Here is a 17211-nt window from a genome sequence, read left to right on the forward strand (position 1 = left end):
AGCTTTGATGCACCTGTACTGACCTCGCCTTCTGGATGATAGCATGGTGAACATGGTGAACAGGCAGTGGCTCGGGTGGTTGTTGTCCTTGATGATCTTTTTGGCCTTCCTGTGACATCGGGTGCTGTAGGTGTCATGGAGGGCAGGTAGTTTGCCCCCGGTGATGCATTGTGCAGACCTCACTACCCTCTGTAGAGCCTTGTGGTTGTGGGCGGAGCAGTTGCTGTACCAGGCGGTGATACAGTCCGACAAGAGGCTCTCAATTGTACATCTGTAAAAGTTTGTGAGGGTTTCAGGGGCCAAGCCAAATTTCTTCAGCCTCCTGAGGTTGAAGAGGCGCTGTTGCGCCTTCTTCACCACACTGTCTGTGTGGGTGGACCATTTCAGTTTGTCAGTGATGTGTACGCCGAGGAACTTGAAGCTTTCCAACTTCTCCACTGCGGTCCCGTCGATGTGGATAGGGCGGTATGTCCCCTGTCATTGTAATGGTGTTAGGTTAGCATGTCTTGGGGGTATGCTAACCTCCCCTGTTATTGTAATGGTGTTAGGTTAGCATGTCTTGGGGGTATGCTAACCTCCCCTGTTATTGTAATGGTGTTAGGTTAGCATGTCTTGGAGGTATGCTAACCTCCCCTGTTATTGTAATGGTGAGAGGTTAGCATGTCTCGGAGGTATGCTAACCTCCCCTGTTATTGTATTGGTGAGAGGTTAGCATGTCTTGGAGGTATGCTAACCTCCCCTGTTATTGTAATGGTGAGAGGTTAGCATGTCTCGGGGGTATGATATTTGTGCGTCTGTAACTTTCTCACTCATCGTTATTCACGATTAATTTAGGACTATATCTGTAGGTGTTGTTAGTATTCCTGGGACCAACTGTACTGTCTGCAAGTCACGTTCCATCAAGAGAATCCAGTTCGCTCTGCTGCAGTCCCAGAGAGCAGGGAGGAAACATGTCAAGCTGCTCTTCTTAAAATGGTCTTATTTTCGACTGCCACACACAGAAGGATAGACAGACAGTAGATACACACACAAACATTACAATCACAACACACACACTCACAGAGAAGGATTGACAGACAGCTCTCTCTCTCTCTCTCTCTCTCTCTCTCTCTCTCTCTTCTCTTCTCTTCTCTTCTCTTCTCTTCTCTCCTCTCCTCTTCTCTTCTCTTCTCTTCTCTTCTCTTCTCTTCTCTTCTCTTCTCTTCTCTTCTCTTCTCTCTCTCTCTCTCTCAAAAAGGAGGCTCCACATGTGGAAAGAGGGGAACACCAAGTCCCTGTTGTGAACAACCTAATAATAGAAAAGGTACTTGCTATTCCCCAGTTATCAGAGAGTGAATCATCATCATGTCTTCACTGTAAACCCAGGATAGACAGACGGTAGATACACACACACACACACACACACACACACACACACACACACACCACACACACACACACAGAAGGATAGACACACATTAATAATGAAGACGTTCCTGGTTTGTTTTAGGAACGTATCAATATGATAAGTTATTAGCATTCTATAGCATGTCACTATTTTGGGTAAAGGATAAAGCAACACCAAGCTTCACTTGTAGATTTGTAACCTCAGTGAGTCACTGGTTAAAGCAGACTTTCTACTGGTACCAATGTATTGCTCTTCGTGTAACTGGTACAGAGGATCAACAGTTTCATAACCGGCACCATATTGCACACACAGATCAGTGGTTGAGCTGAGATGGGTGGGTGGGTGAACAGCATGATGGGTTGGACATCAAACTGTCGTTTCTGTGGCTGGATCAACAAACACATAAAACACAATGTCATAACTAGTGGAGACAGGAGACAGGAGACAGCAGGGAGGTAAACCACAATGTCATAACTAGTGGAGACAGGAGACAGCAGGGAGGTAAACCACAATGTCATAACTAGTGGAGACAGGAGACAGGAGACAGCAGGGAGGTAAACCACAATGTCATAACTAGTGGAGACAGGAGACAGCAGAGAGGTAAACCACAATGTCATAACTATTGGAGACAGGAGACAGCTGGGAGGTAAAACACAATGTCATAACTAGTGGAGACAGGAGACAGGAGACAGCAGAGAGGTAAACCACAATGTCATAACTAGCAGAGACAGGAGACAGGACACAGGAGACAGGAGACAGCAGGGAGGTAAACCACAATGTCATAACTAGCAGAGACAGGAGACAGGAGACAGGAGGGAGGAGATGGGAGACAGCAGGGAGGTAAACCACAATGTCATAACTAGTGGAGACAGGAGACAGGAGACAGCAGGGAGGTAAACCACAATGTCATAACTAGTGGAGACAGGAGACAGGAGACAGGAGGGAGGAGACGGGAGACAACAGGGAGGTAAATCACAATGTCATAACTAGCAGAGACAGGAGACAGGAGACAGGAGGGAGGAGACAGGAGACAGGAGACAGCAGGGAGGTAAACCACAATGTCATAACTAGCAGAGACAGGAGACAGCAGGGAGGTAAACCACAATGACATAACTAGTGGAGACAGGAGACAGGAGGGAGGAGACAGGAGACAGCAGGGAGGTAAACCACAATGTCATAACTAGTGGAGACAGGAGACAGGAGGGAGGAGACAGGAGACAGCAGGGAGGTAAACCACAATGTCATAACTAGTGGAGACAGGAGACAGGAGACAGCAGGGAGGTAAAATACAATGTCATAACTAGTGGAGACAGGAGACAGGAGACAGCAGGGAGGTAAAATACAATGTCATAACTAGTGGAGACAGGAGACAGGAGACAGGAGATAGCAGGGACGTAAATCCAAGATGACAACGCGGTGCTATTTTTAAACTTCTAAACAGATGAGAATTAAAGGAGAGTTCCTCTTTTCATGAAGTAGGTTAGAACACCCTCTTCTTCCCTTTTTTCCCCCTTCTCTATTTTCTGCCCTCCCTCCTTTCTTTTTCAGTTCAGTCAGTGAATTCCTAGAGGATCGCTTTGAAGCTTTTGCGTTTCGCTCTTGCCAAGTATCAAGATGTGCTGCATTCTTCCAGAACTATATTTGCATACAGGAAAGTTAACTTCGACTGGCTTTACAAAAATCTCATATTTTTGATGATTCACAGTCCATGACCTGTATGGTGGAATGCAGTGTGGATCAGAATGCTGACACAAGCTGTGAACTGTCTTTCTCACACTTCTTCTGACACGTAACCTAAAATACATATGCAGCAGCACTCTCTCTCTCTCTCTCTCTCTCTCTCTCTCTCTCTCTCTCTCTCTCTCTCTCTCTCTCTCTCTCTCTCTCTCTCTCCTCTCTCTCTCTCTCCTCGGCATGTGGAAACATATGTTAACATTGCCAAACTAAGTGATGTAGATAATAAACATAAAAGTGAAATAAGAAATTAACAGTAAACATTACACTCTAGTGTTCTAAAAGAATAAATACATTTCAAATGTCATATTATGTGCAAATAGTTAAAGTACAAAAGGGAAAATAAATAAACAGAACATTCTTTCCAATGTATCAGGTAATTATCTTTTGTTTTTTCATGATTTGGTTGGGTCTAATTGTCCTGAGGCTCTGTGGGGTGTGTTTGTGTCTGTGAACAGAGCCCCAGGAACCAGCTTGCTTAGGGGACTCTTCTCCATGTTCAAATCAAATCACATTGTGTTAGTCACATGCGCCAAATACAACAGGTGTAGACCTCACAGTGAAATGCTGAATACAACAGGTGTAGACCTCACAGTGAAATGCTTGCTTACAAGCCCCTAACCATCAGTGCAGTTAAAAAATATACACTGCTCAAAAAAATAAAGGGAACACTAAAATAACACATCCTAGATCTGAATTAATGAAATAATCTTATTAAATACTTTTTTCTTTACATAGTTGAATGTGCTGACAACAAAATCACACAAAAATAATCAATGGAAATCTAATTTATCAACCCATGGAGGTCTGGATTTGGAGTCACACTCAAAATTAAAGTGGAAAACCACACTACAGTCTGATCCAACTTTGATGTAATGTCCTTAAAACAAGTCAAAATGAGACTCAGTAGTGTGTGTGGCCTCCACGTGCCTGTATGACCTCCCTACAATGCCTGGGCATGCTCCTGATGAGGTTGGTGGATGGTCTCCTGAGGGATCTCCTCCCAGACCTGGACTAAAGCATCCGCCAACTCCTGGACAGTCTGTGGTGCAATGTGGCGTTGGTGGATGGAGCGAGACATGATGTCCCAGATGTGCTCAATTGGATTCAGGTCTGGGGAACGGGTGGGCCAGTCCATAGCATCAATGCCTTCCTCTTGCAGGAACTGCTGACACACTCCAGCCACATGAGGTCTAGCATTGTCTTGCATTAGGAGGAACCCAGGGCCAACCGCACCAGCATATGGTCTCACAAGGGGTCTGAGGATCTCATCTCGGTACCTAATGGCAGTCAGGCTACCTCTGGCGAGCACATGGAGGGCTGTGTGGCCCCCCAAAGAAATGCCACCCCACACCATGACTGACCCACCGCCAAACCGGTCATGCTGGAGGATGTTGCAGGCAGCAGAATGTTCTCCACGGCGTCTCCAGACTGTCACGTCTGTCACATGTGCTCAGTGTGAACCTGCTTTCATCTGTGAAGAGCACAGGGCGCCAGTGGCGAATTTGCCAATCTTGGTGTTCTCTGGCAAATGCCAAACGTCCTGCACGGTGTTGGGCTGTAAGCACAACCCCCACCTGTGGACGTCGGGCCCTCATACCACCCTCATGGAGTCTGTTTCTGACCGTTGGAGCAGACACATGCACATTTGTGGCCTGCTGGAGGTCATTTTGCAGGGCTCTGGCAGTGCTCCTCCTGCTCCTCCTTGCACAAAGGCGGAGGTAGCGGTCCTGCTGCTGGGTTGTTGCCCTCCTACGGCCTCCTCCACGTCTCCTGATGTACTGGCCTGTCTCCTGGTAGCGCCTCCATGCTTTGGACACTACGCTGACAGACACAGCAAACTTCATGCCACAGCTCGCATTGATGTGCCAATCCGGATGAGCTGCACTACCTGAGCCACTTGTGTGGGTTGTAGACTCCGTCTCATACTACCACTAGAGTGAAAGCACCGCCAGCATTCAAAAGTGACCAAAACATCAGCCAGGAAGCATAGGAACTGAGAAGTGGTCTGTGGTTACCACCTGCAGAACCACTCCTTTATTGGGGGTGTCTTGCTAATTGCCTATAATTTCCACCTGTTGTCTATTCCATTTGCACAACAGCATGTGAAATTTATTGTCAATCAGTGTTGCTTCCTAAGTGGACAGTTTGATTTCACAGAAGTGTGATTGACTTGGAGTTACATTGTGTTGTTTAAGTGTTCCCTTTATTTTTTTGAGCAGTGTATATACTTTTTCTTTTAAATACGAATAAGAATAAGTAATAAAAGTAACAAGTAATTAAAGAGCAGCAGTAAAATAACAATAGCGAGACTGCATACAGGAGGTACCGATATAGAGTCAATGTGCAGGGGCACCGGTTAGTCGAGGTAATTGTGGTAGTATGTACATGTAGGTAGAGTTATTAAAGTGACTATGCATAGATGATAACAACAGAGAGTAGCAGTGGTGTAAAAGAGGTGGGGGGCAATACAAATAGTCTGGGTAGCCATTTGATTAGCTGTTCAGGAGTCTTATGGCTTGGGGGTAGATGCCGTTTAGAAGCCTCTTGGTCCTAGACTTGGCGCTCCGGTACCGCTTGCCGTGCGGTAGCAGAGAGAACACTCTATGACTTGGGTGGCTGGAGTCTGACAATTGGATGGCAGGAAGCTTGGCCCCAGTGATGTACTCTGTAGTGCCTTGCGGTCAGAGGCCGAGCAGTTGCCGTACCAGGCAGTGATGCAACCAGTCAAGATGCTCTCGATGATGCAGCTGTAGAACATTTTGAGAATCTGAGGACCCAAGCCAAATCTTTTCAGTCTCCAGAGGGGGAATAGGTTTTGTCGTGCCCTCTCCACGAATGTCTTGGTGTGCTTGGACCATGTTGGTTCATCTCTCTGTAGGTGATGGCTTTGTTATGGAAAGTTTGGGAATCGCTTCCTTTTAGGTGGTCTCTTTTTCTGGATTTTGATCATTAGCGGGTATCGGCCTAATTCTGCTCTGCATGCATTATTTGGTGTTTTACGTTGTACACAGAGGATATTTTTTGCAGAATTCTGCATGCAGAGTCTCAATTTGTTGTTTGTCCCATTTTGTGAATTCTTGGTTGGTGAGCGGACCGCAGACCTCACAACCATAAAGAGCAATGAATTCTATAACTGATTCAAGTATTTTCAGCCAGATCCTAATTGGTATGTCAAATGTTATGTTCCTTTTGATGGCATAGAAGACCCTTCTTGCCTTGTCTCTCAGCTCATTCACAGCTTTGTGGAAGTTATCTGTGGCGCTGATGTTTAGGCCGAGGTATGTACAGTATAGTTTTCTGTGTGCACTAGGACAACGCTGTCTAGATGGAATTTGTATTTGTGGTCCTGCCAACTGGACCTTTTTTGGAATACCATTATTTTTGTCTTACTGAGATATACTGTCAGGGCCCAGGTCTGGTACATCTCTCTATCTGTCACTCACTCACTCACTCACTCACTCACTCACTCACTCACTCACTCACTCACTCACTCACTCACTCACTCACTCACTCACTCACTCACTCACTCACTCACTCACTCACTCACTCACTCACTCACTCACTCACTCACTCACTCACTCACTCACTCACTCACTCACTCACTCACTCACTCACTCACTCACTCACTCACTCACTCACTCACTCACTCACTCACTCACACTCCTCTCTTTCTCTCCTTAGCGGTGGACGGGGACTACTGGAGGCTGTTAAACCCAGGAGAGTACAGCATCACGGTGAGGGCTGAGGGCTACAGTGCCAGTAGTAAAGTGTGTGAGGTGGGCTATGACATCGGAGCAACCCGCTGTGACTTCACCGTCAGCCGCACCAACCTGTCACGCATCAAAGAGATCATGGAGAGATACAACAAGCAGCCCATCAGACAGCCTCTTAGGCTACCCGTCAGGCAGCTGCAAGCACGCAGGCCCGGCCCCAGACACAGGCGCGTGAGGACATCATAGGGACCACCAGGGAGTGTTAGAGAGAACGAGTAGCCTGGTCCCACACCTGAATGTGCTGTCTTGCCAACACACGTGGTCATTGTTCTGCCAATCTGACAATGACCATAGGGCTTTGCAACACAAACAGATCTCGGACAAGGCTAAGGGGTTGAAGAGAGCAATGAGAGACAGACTCTACCATCTCTCTCTAGTTCTGATCAAACTGTTCTCTGTTCTGATCAAACTGTTCTCTAGTTCTGATCCAAACATTTGCTTTGATCGGGACTTTTTTCTCTGTTTTGGAACTCTGTTTTAATAACCGCATCCATTCAGAGTGTTGGTGGAAGTGCAGATTGGAGATTGATGGTAAAGATGGGATATTTGGAGTGATAATGGCGTTTTCTGTATTAAAACAAGGTGCTGTTTTTTTCAACCATGAATTAAGCTCTCTGGTGCTGGTCTTACTGTTAAATAAGAGCCTTTTTTTTGGGACCATCTTAAAAGTTGCAATGGCTTTCTCTACCAAAGTGTTATTACAGCATACATGGTTAACCCTAAATGTCTGTTTTACTTTGTGCCATTATTTTTGGTAATGAAACTGTCAGTCTGTATTTCAAATGATGAATTTTGACCATGGATATTACCATGTGTGTCTCTTCTATCTCATGCAGTACAGTACCAGCACAAAAAGCAGTAATAACTATCTTATCGACACGTTTACAAGCTTCATCCTTGAAAGTAATATCCTTTTGAAATAAATAAAATGATGCATATATTTTGAATGTAGAAAAAGCTCTATATATATTTTTTTTTATATAATGCACACATCATGTTATTTTTCTACGTTCAGAAAGGATTTAAAGTCCTACTTCCAGGCTGCTTTTCAGATCATTTATCCCCTGATTTACTTAAACAAAACACACGTCTCAATAGCTGGTCCAGGTATCCTCATGACATCACAAGTTATTAAGGGTGGGGGGGTGGGGGAGGCTTTCCTCTTTTGTTCTCTACTGCTCCTCTATTGGTCCTCATGAAAAGGGAGAAGGCCAATGACATCACGAATTCCCCATCAAACCAACCGTTTACATTCATTAAGCGTAGCTAGCTAGCTATATTCTTCCATAAAGCATAGCTAGCTAGCTAAATAAATATATTTTGCTCAAAACGTATTTATTTTACCCTTTAGTGTGTGTGTGTGTACTTGACTGTATTTATAGACGTCGCTTTTCAACAGTAAAAGTTCAGGAATCGCTGGAGGATATCTTTAATAAAATATTTATATATATATATATATTTATATTTGAAGAGCTTTGAACACTGTAGTCTCTCTGAAATCCTACCATGTTATTTGAAGATGTTCTGAAAGGGTTTTGTAGGTTCCGACACAAAAAGGTCAAAGAAAAACAACTAAACAGGGTGATAGATGGTTGGCGCCACTATGACAGTAGGATGAAGCTCAATGTTACATTCAAATCTCCCTACCATCATGTCTAAGACAATATGTCACCAATGTCGAAAAGATTTGCAAAATCAACTTGATTGGAGGTACACAACACACTCCCCGCCTCTCATCATGAGCCGTCCGGTCGTTACCGAGAACCACATACCGGATTTTTAACGGGGTTGTTAGCAATTGAATTTACCTAGCTAGCTATCACCAGTCGGATGAGAAGCAAGCGACAAGCAAAGGAAGATAGCTAGCTAGTTAAATTTGTTATGGAATGTTTTTCATATGGTTGAAGTCATCTGTATAAACTAAATCAGAGCACAGACAAATAAGCTAGTGAACATCCTTGGCTGCTATTATAGCCAGTAGCTTCAAGTCAATAAGACTGTAACAACTCAATGTTGACAATATATCCTAGCTAGCTATATTCTTCCATAAAGCGTAGCTAGCTAGCTATATTCTTCCATTAAGTGTAGCTAACTAGCTATATTCTTCCATGAAGTGTAGCTAGCTAGCTATATTCTTCCATGAAGTGTAGCTAGCTAGCTATATTCTTCCATGAAGTGTAGCTAGCTATATTCTTCCATAAAGTGTAGCTAGCTAGCTATATTCTTCCATGAAGTTTAGCTAGCTAGCTATATTCTTCCATAAAGCGTAGCTAGCTAGCTATAGTCTTCCATAAAGCATAGCTAGCTAGCTAAATAAAGTTCATAATCAACATCAAGCTTTGAGAAAATGCTGCTAACTTATAATACATTCAAAGGGCATTGTTAATCTAGCTACTCCGGCATGATACAGTCAAACTGGCCAGATAGCTACATGTGCAGCCAGATTTCAGTTTCATCACAAACACTGCTAGCTAGCCTACATTTCCTCAACCAATAACAGCCACTCACACCTCAAACTAGCTGATGTCTTGCTAATAAACCAGTTAGATATGTTGAATATAAACCTTGCCAAAGCACATGCAAGTAACGCATTGGCTGTGCATTGCAGTGAGTGTACACATGCGCTCTAGCTAGCTAATTAGCTAGATAAACACACAAAGCAGACACTTTGCTGTTTGAGCATCAAAAACAAGTTCCAGCCCTTATGATGTGTTGATTCAGTACACTCCCTCCTCTGTCAATGCATTTTTCATCAACAGACTTCATTACTTTTCAGTGTGTTTCCAACATTTTGTACCCACTAAGCATAATTACATTTAAAATACATATTTTCCAGACGTTTAAGTTGGGTTTATTTTAGGTTCTGAATGAAAGGTGAAAGGACGTATTTTGAGAAAGTCGTAAATACATATTTTACGGACGTTTAAAATGAGTTTTTTCCTAGACGTTAAAAAAACATATTTTCCGGACGTTTAAAATTAGTTTTTTCCTAGACGTTGAAAATACATATTTTATGGATGTAAAAAATCAGGTTCATTTTCAGGTCTGAATGAATGTTGAAAAGACAATCTACTTACTGTAATGTACTGCTCTCCGTTGTGCTCTACTTCAGTGTTTCTCAAACCTCTCCTTGGGGATCTCCAGACGTTTCACCATTTTGCTGTAGCTCTGAACTGGCTATAAAAAAATGTTTTACATTTATACATTTGAGTAATTTTTGATTTATTTACATTTATACATTTTAGTAATTTAGCAGACACACTTATCCAGAGCGATTTATAGTTAGTGCATTAATCTTAAAATAGCTAGGTGAGATTCGAAAGCTTGAAGATTTGATCTGGGGCCCCCCGTGGAGAGGTTTGAGAACTACTACTCTATTGTACTGTACTGTGCTGTCCAAACTTGTGAAACATGGATGTCTATGATTGGTCTATGATTGGGTCACTTGTATCGAAGTGGTGTGCTTTTAGGGAGTCCCGTCCGTGGACTTTGAAATCAAGGCTGGTCCGGACCGCACCAAAAAAAAAGACATCCGGTCTGAACAGGACCCAAAAAAAAGACATCAAAAAGACGTTGGTAGAGATCCCTTTAGTGGGAAGTAGCCAATCACAAGTAAAAAACTGGAGGGGGACTCTGGGAGAACGGCCCCCCAATTTTTTAAAAATTGTATTTCTTTCCAAATGCTGACTCAGCCAACTAATTCAGTACGTTGAGAGTCATTTCCAGGAACTGGTATGTGACTAATGTGAAGCAGCTGTTGATATTCAACCCCCCTTCCCCTCTTTAAAGGGAGAATCCATGTGTTTTGCATAAATGCAAATAGCCATGTCTATGTAGTAATTACTAGGGCCCGGTTTCCTGATAGCGATGGAACTTAAGCTTCCCGGGTTTTTTTTTAACAATGAATCTATAATGGATGAAGAACTCACATGCATTTCACAAAACCCCACATAAAGGGAGAACTTTCAATACGTTTGTCGTTAAAGCATGTGTCGATACTGATAAAGAATCGTTCAGAAAGGCAGCGCTGCTCTCAGATCAGCATTAGTCCACTCAAATCTTACCATTAACATTAGAATTATTCCACAATACAGACCACGGATCAGCTCCTAGAGAGAAATGATCACCTATGGCTGCAAATATTGAGGCGGCTTATTCTAATGGTTAGGCTATGGTCTAAATGTAATATTTCACACATCATTTGCTCACATGTTGTTAGGCCTACACATCATGAAAGTTAGGCAAGAATTACAGACAGTAGCCTACAATTAGCAAAACAGAAGTCAATTGATTGAACATGAAATTGATTTCAATATGATTCAAATATATTAGGCCTATTTAGCCTACTATTTTTTATCTTTTAATGGGGTCATCTCGGTTTTCATTTGAAGCCCTTGTGTCTTTGCTTGTTTATAACAATTACAAAAGACATCGGCAACTTTGTATTGTAGTCAACTTAGTTCTGATATTAAAGCTGCCAGCAGCGTTGCCGGGGTTCAGCTGTCTGCCCACTGTGCCACCATTAGGACACATCGCCCTAGGACGAGCTACTTCTGTACAGTTTGCCAAATCAGAACTCAAAATCAAACTGATCATGCAATATAATATTCTTTTTTTGAATGTATTTTGGACCATTTTCAATGATGTTGACTTCTTTAAACATCTTCTCCAGAACCGCTGGACCGATCGGCACCAAATTTGGTATAAAGCATCTTTGGATAGACATCTTCGAACATTTTCCAAGACTGTTCTTTTTTCAAGATATGTAAAAATGTGCCCGTTATAGCGCCACCGTGTGGTTGATATGAAGGTGCATATGTTGAGTCTTGGCAGTGGTTTTCAAGAAGTACACAGTTTTGTTACAATATGAATATCTGTGACTTGATTTATAGGCATTTATGTGCAAGACCACACCCCATAGCTGCTCTAGTAGGTCAAAGCTGTGTGCTGGAAAACCTTGGTAGAGCATGGGCGGAGTAGGAATTGTGGTGCTCATGTGAATTTCTTTTCTTTTTCTCTTTCAGACCAATGACAATTCTCACTTAAAACAGTGTTTTTTTGTATTAATATGTAAAGAAACCTGATAAAGCACATATGAAAACTGATTGCATGGAGGGCAGAGTGTCTGCAGGGTTTTACTCCTCCCTTGTACTTGATTGATGAATTAAGGTCACTAATTAGTAAGGAACTCCCCTCACCTGGTTGTCTAGGTCTCAGTAAGGAACTCCCCTCACCTGGTGGTCTAGATCTCAGTTAGGAACTCCCCTAACCTGGTTGTCTAGGTCTCAGTAAGGAACTCCCCTCACCTGGTTGTCTAGGTCTCAGTAAGGAACTCCCCTCACCTGGTTGTCTAGGTCTCAGTAAGGAACTCCCCTCACCTGGTTGTCTAGGTCTCAGTAAGGAACTCCCCTCACCTGGTTGTCTAGGTCTCAGTAAGGAACTCCCCTCACCTGGTTGTCTAGGTCTCAGTAAGGAACTCTCCTCACCTGGTTGTCTAGGTCTCAGTAAGGAATTCCCCTCACCTGGTTGTCTAGGTCTCAGTAAGGAACTCCCCTCACCTGGTTGTCTAGGTCTCAGTTAGGAACTCCCCTAACCTGGTTGTCTAGGTCTCAGTAAGGAACTCCCCTCACCTGGTTGTCTAGGTCTCAGTAAGGAACTCCCCTCACCTGGTTGTCTAGGTCTCAGTAAGGAACTCCACTCACCTGGTTGTCTAGGTCTCAGTAAGGAACTCCCCTCACCTGGTTGTCTAGGTCTCAGTAAGGAACTCTCCTCACCTGGTTGTCTAGGTCTCAATAAGGAACTCCCCTCACCTGGTTGTCTAGGTCTCAGTAAGGAACTCCCCTCACCTGGTTGTCTAGGTCTCAGTAAGGAACTCCTCTCACCTGGTTGTCTAGGTCTCAGTAAGGAACTCCCATCACCTGGTTGTCTAGGTCTCAGTAAGGAACTCCCCTCACCTGGTTGTCTAGGTCTCAAGTAAGTAACTCTCCTCACCTGGTTGTCTAGGTGTCAGTAAGGAACTCTCCTCACCTGGTTGTCTAGGTCTCAGTAAGGAACTCCCCTCACCTGGTTGTCTAGGTCTCAGTAAGGAACTCCCCTCACCTGGTTGTCCAGGTCTCAGTAAGGAACTCCCCTCAGCTGGTTGTCTAGGTCAAGACACTAGGCCCTCATGTAATTAGTTTGACAACCCTGCTTTAAAGCATGTTGGTTTTAAATCACAGGGGATGGAACATGACTTTTTGCAGATAAACATCTACCAATACAGAACATCAGATACACATCTACCAGAGCAGAATATCAGATACACATCTACCAGAGCAGAACATCAGATACACATCTACCAGAGCAGAACATCAGATACACATCTACCAGAGCAGAACATCAGATACACATCTACCAATACAGAACATCAGATACACATCTACCAATACAGAACATCAGATACACATCTACCAATACAGAACATCAGATACACATCTACCAATACCGAACATCAGATACACATCTACCAATACAGAACATCAGTTACACATCTACCAGAGCAGAACATCAGATACACATCTACCAATACAGAACATCAGATGCACATCTACCAATACAGAACATCAGATACACATCTACCAATACAGAACATCAGATACACATCTACCAATACAGAACATCAGATACACATCTACCAGAGCAGAACATCAGATACACATCTACCAGAGCAGAACATCAGTTAAACATCTACCAGAGCAGAACATCAGATACACATCTACCAGAGCAGAACATCAGATACACATCTACCAGAGCAGAACATCAGATACACATCTACCAATACAGAACATCAGATACACATCTACCAATACAGAACATCAGATACACATCTACCAATACAGAGCATCAGATACACATCCACCAATACAGAACATCAGTTATACATCTACCAGAGCAGAACATCAGATACACATCTACCAGAGCAGAACATCAGATACACATCTACCAATACAGAACATCAGATACACATCTACCAGAGCAGAACATCAGATACACATCTACCAATACAGAACATCAGTTATACATCTACCAGAGCACAACATCAGATACACATCTACCAATACAGAACATCAGATACACATCTACCAATACAGAACATCAGATACACATCTACCAATACAGAACATCAGTTACACATCTACCAATACAGAACATCAGATACACATCTACCAATACAGAACATCAGATACACATCTACCAATACACAACATCAGTTACACATCTACCAATACAGAACATCAGATACACATCTACCAATACAGAACATCAGATACACATCTACCAATACAGAACATCAGTTATACATCTACCAGAGCAGAACATCCGATACACATCTACCAGGGCAGAACATCAGATACACACCTACCAATACAGAACATCAGTTATACATCTACCAATACAGAACATCAGTTATACATCTACCAGAGCAGAACATCAGATACACATCTACCAGAGCAGAACATCAGATACACATCTACCAATACAGAACATCAGTTATACATCTACCAATACAGAACATCAGTTATACATCTACCAGAGCAGAACATCAGATACACATCTACCAGAGCAGAACATCAGATACACATCTACCAATACAGAACATCAGATACACATCTACCAATACAGAACATCAGATACACATCTACCAATACAGAACATCAGTTATACATCTACCAATACAGAACATCAGATACACATCTACCAATACAGAACATCAGATACACATCTACCAATACAGAACATCAGATACACATCTACCAATACAGAACATCAGATACACATCTACCAGAGCAGAACATCAGATACACATCTACCAATACAGAACATCAGATACACATCTACCAATACAGAACATCAGATACACATCTACCAATACAGAACATCAGTTATACATCTACCAATACAGAACATCAGATACACATCTACCAATACAGAACATCAGTTACACATCTACCAATACAGAACATCCGATACAGATCTACCATAGCTTTGCAGCAGGACATCAGTTGTTCCAGGTGAATTAGTAACTACAAGACAGTTTTTCGACTTCCTTTCTATTTCTTTCCGTGGCAAAGCTCTTGGGGGTTGGTGTGAAAGGATACCCCCTTCAAGCTGCAGTATTCGCTGTGAAACTATGACTCCACTGAAACCGTATTAACCGTTAGACACTGTTAGTCATTACAGTTTAGAAATATAAATCCCCATTTTAAAGTATTCTTTCAATTGCGCAATTGGCTTCACAGACATGTTCTTTAAACAGCATCGCCATGTAATTAATTGTTCCTTAATAGGATGGTTAATCCCATTCACGTTCCATGAGTCCCATTTAATCAGCTATTTCATTGTAAATGTACCCTTTAACTGTTTTTTAATACCTCGTCATTTCTTCTTTGGTTAGCTAAGCTCATATCTGGGACATGTCTGGAAGCAATGTACCCAATTAGCCATGCTGCCTAGACTGAAAGGAAGCTCTCTCTCTCTCTCTCTCCTCTCTCTCTCTCTCTCTCTCTCTCTCTCTCTCTCTCTCTCAACCTACCAATTACAAGAAGCACTCAACCATTGGTTCCTTCCAATGTGAGCCTTACACCTGTCATCGTTCCACATGAACGGACGTCGAGAGATTGAAAGAAACATATTAAAAGGAGTCTGTAAGCGATTCCTCAGCCCCCTACTCCTGTCTCATGAAGCCCTAAGAGGCTGATTCCTCAACCCCCTACTTCAGTCTCATGAAGCCCTATGAGGCTGATTCCTCAGCCCCCTACTCCTGTCTCATGAAGCCCTATGAGGCTGATTCCTCAACCCCCTACTTCAGTCTCATGAAGCCCTATGAGGCTGATTCCTCAGCCCCCTACTCCTGTCTCATGAAGCCCTATGAGGCTGATTCCTCAACCCCCTACTCCTGTCTCATGAAGCCCTATGAGGCTGATTTCACAACCCCCTACTCCTGTCTTATGAAGCCCTATGAAGCTGATTCCTCAACCCCCTACTTCTGTCTCATGAAGCCCTATGAGGCTGATTCCTCAACCCCCTACTCCTGTCTCATGAAGCCCTATGAGGCTGATTCCTCAGCCCCCTACTCCTGTCTCATGAAGCCCTATAAGGCTGATTCCTCAACCCCCTACTCCTGTCTCATGAAGCCCTATGAGGCTGATTCCTCCACCCCCTACTTCTGTCTCATGAAGCCCTATGAGGCTGATTCCTCAACCCCCTACTCCTGTCTCATGAAGCCCTAAGAGGCTGATTCCTCAACCCCCTATGTCTGTCTCATGAAGCCCTATGAGGTTGATTCCTCAGCCCCCTACTCCTGTCTCATGAAGCCCTATGAGGCTGATTCCTCAAACCCCTACTTCAGTCTCATGAAGCCCTATGAGGCTGATTCCTCAGCCCCCTACTCCTGTCTCATGAAGCCCTATGAGGCTGATTCCTCAACCCCCTACTCCTGTCTCATGAAGCACGATGAGGCTGATTCCTCAACCACCTACGTCTGTCTCATGAAGCCCTATGAGGCTGATTCCTCAACCCCCTACTTCTGTCTCATGAAGCCCTACGAGGCTGACTCCTCAACCCCCTACTTCTGTCTCATGAAGCCCTATGAGGCTGATTTCACAACCCCCTACTCCTGTGTCATGAAGCCCTATGAGGCTGATTTCACAACCCCCTTCTCCTGTCTTATGAAGCCCTATGAGGCTGATTCCTCAACCCCCTACTCCTGTCTCATGAAGCCCTATGAGGCTGATTCCTCAACCCCCTACTCCTGTCTCATGAAGCCCTATAAGGCTGATTCCTCATCCCCCTACTCCTGTCTTATGAAGCCCTATGAGGCTGATTCCTCCACCCCCCTACTCCTGTCTCATGAAGACCTATGAGGCTGATTCCTCAACAACCTACTCCTGTCTCATGAAGCCCTATGAGGCTGATTCCTCAACCCCTTACTCCTGTCTTATGAAGCCCTATGAGGCTGATTCCTCCACCGCCCTACGTCTGTCTCATGAAGCCCTATGAGGCTGATTCCTCAACCCCCTACTTCTGTCTCATGAAGCCCTATGAGGCTGATTCCTCTACTCCCTACTCCTGTCTCATGAAGCCCTATGAGGCTGATTCCTCAACCCCCTACTCCTGTCTCATGAAGCCCTTTGAGGCTGATTCCTCAACCCCCTACTCCTGTCTTATGAAGCCCTATGAGGCTGATTCCTCCACCCCCTACTCCTGTCTCATGAAGCCCTATGAGGCTGATTCCACAACCCCCTACTCCTGTCTCATGAAGCCCTATGAGGCTGA

General features: G+C 43.8%; 1 protein-coding gene across 1 annotated transcript in view; it reads left to right on the plus strand.

The window, feature by feature from the left end:
* cpxm2 (carboxypeptidase X (M14 family), member 2) overlaps positions 1–7621 on the plus strand; it is a 98512-nt gene extending 90891 nt beyond the window's left edge. The window contains exon 14 of the mRNA XM_045701180.2: positions 6806–7621. Coding sequence (XP_045557136.1) covers positions 6806–7083 — 278 coding nt within the window. The 3' untranslated portion in view covers positions 7084–7621. The remainder of the gene's footprint in view (positions 1–6805) is intronic.
* The last annotated feature ends 9590 nt before the right edge of the window (positions 7622–17211 follow it).

The sequence above is a fragment of the Salmo salar genome, chromosome 18 (genome assembly GCF_965601325.2).
Source record: "Salmo salar chromosome 18, fSalSal1, whole genome shotgun sequence".
NCBI classification, from domain to species: Eukaryota; Metazoa; Chordata; class Actinopteri; order Salmoniformes; family Salmonidae; genus Salmo; species Salmo salar.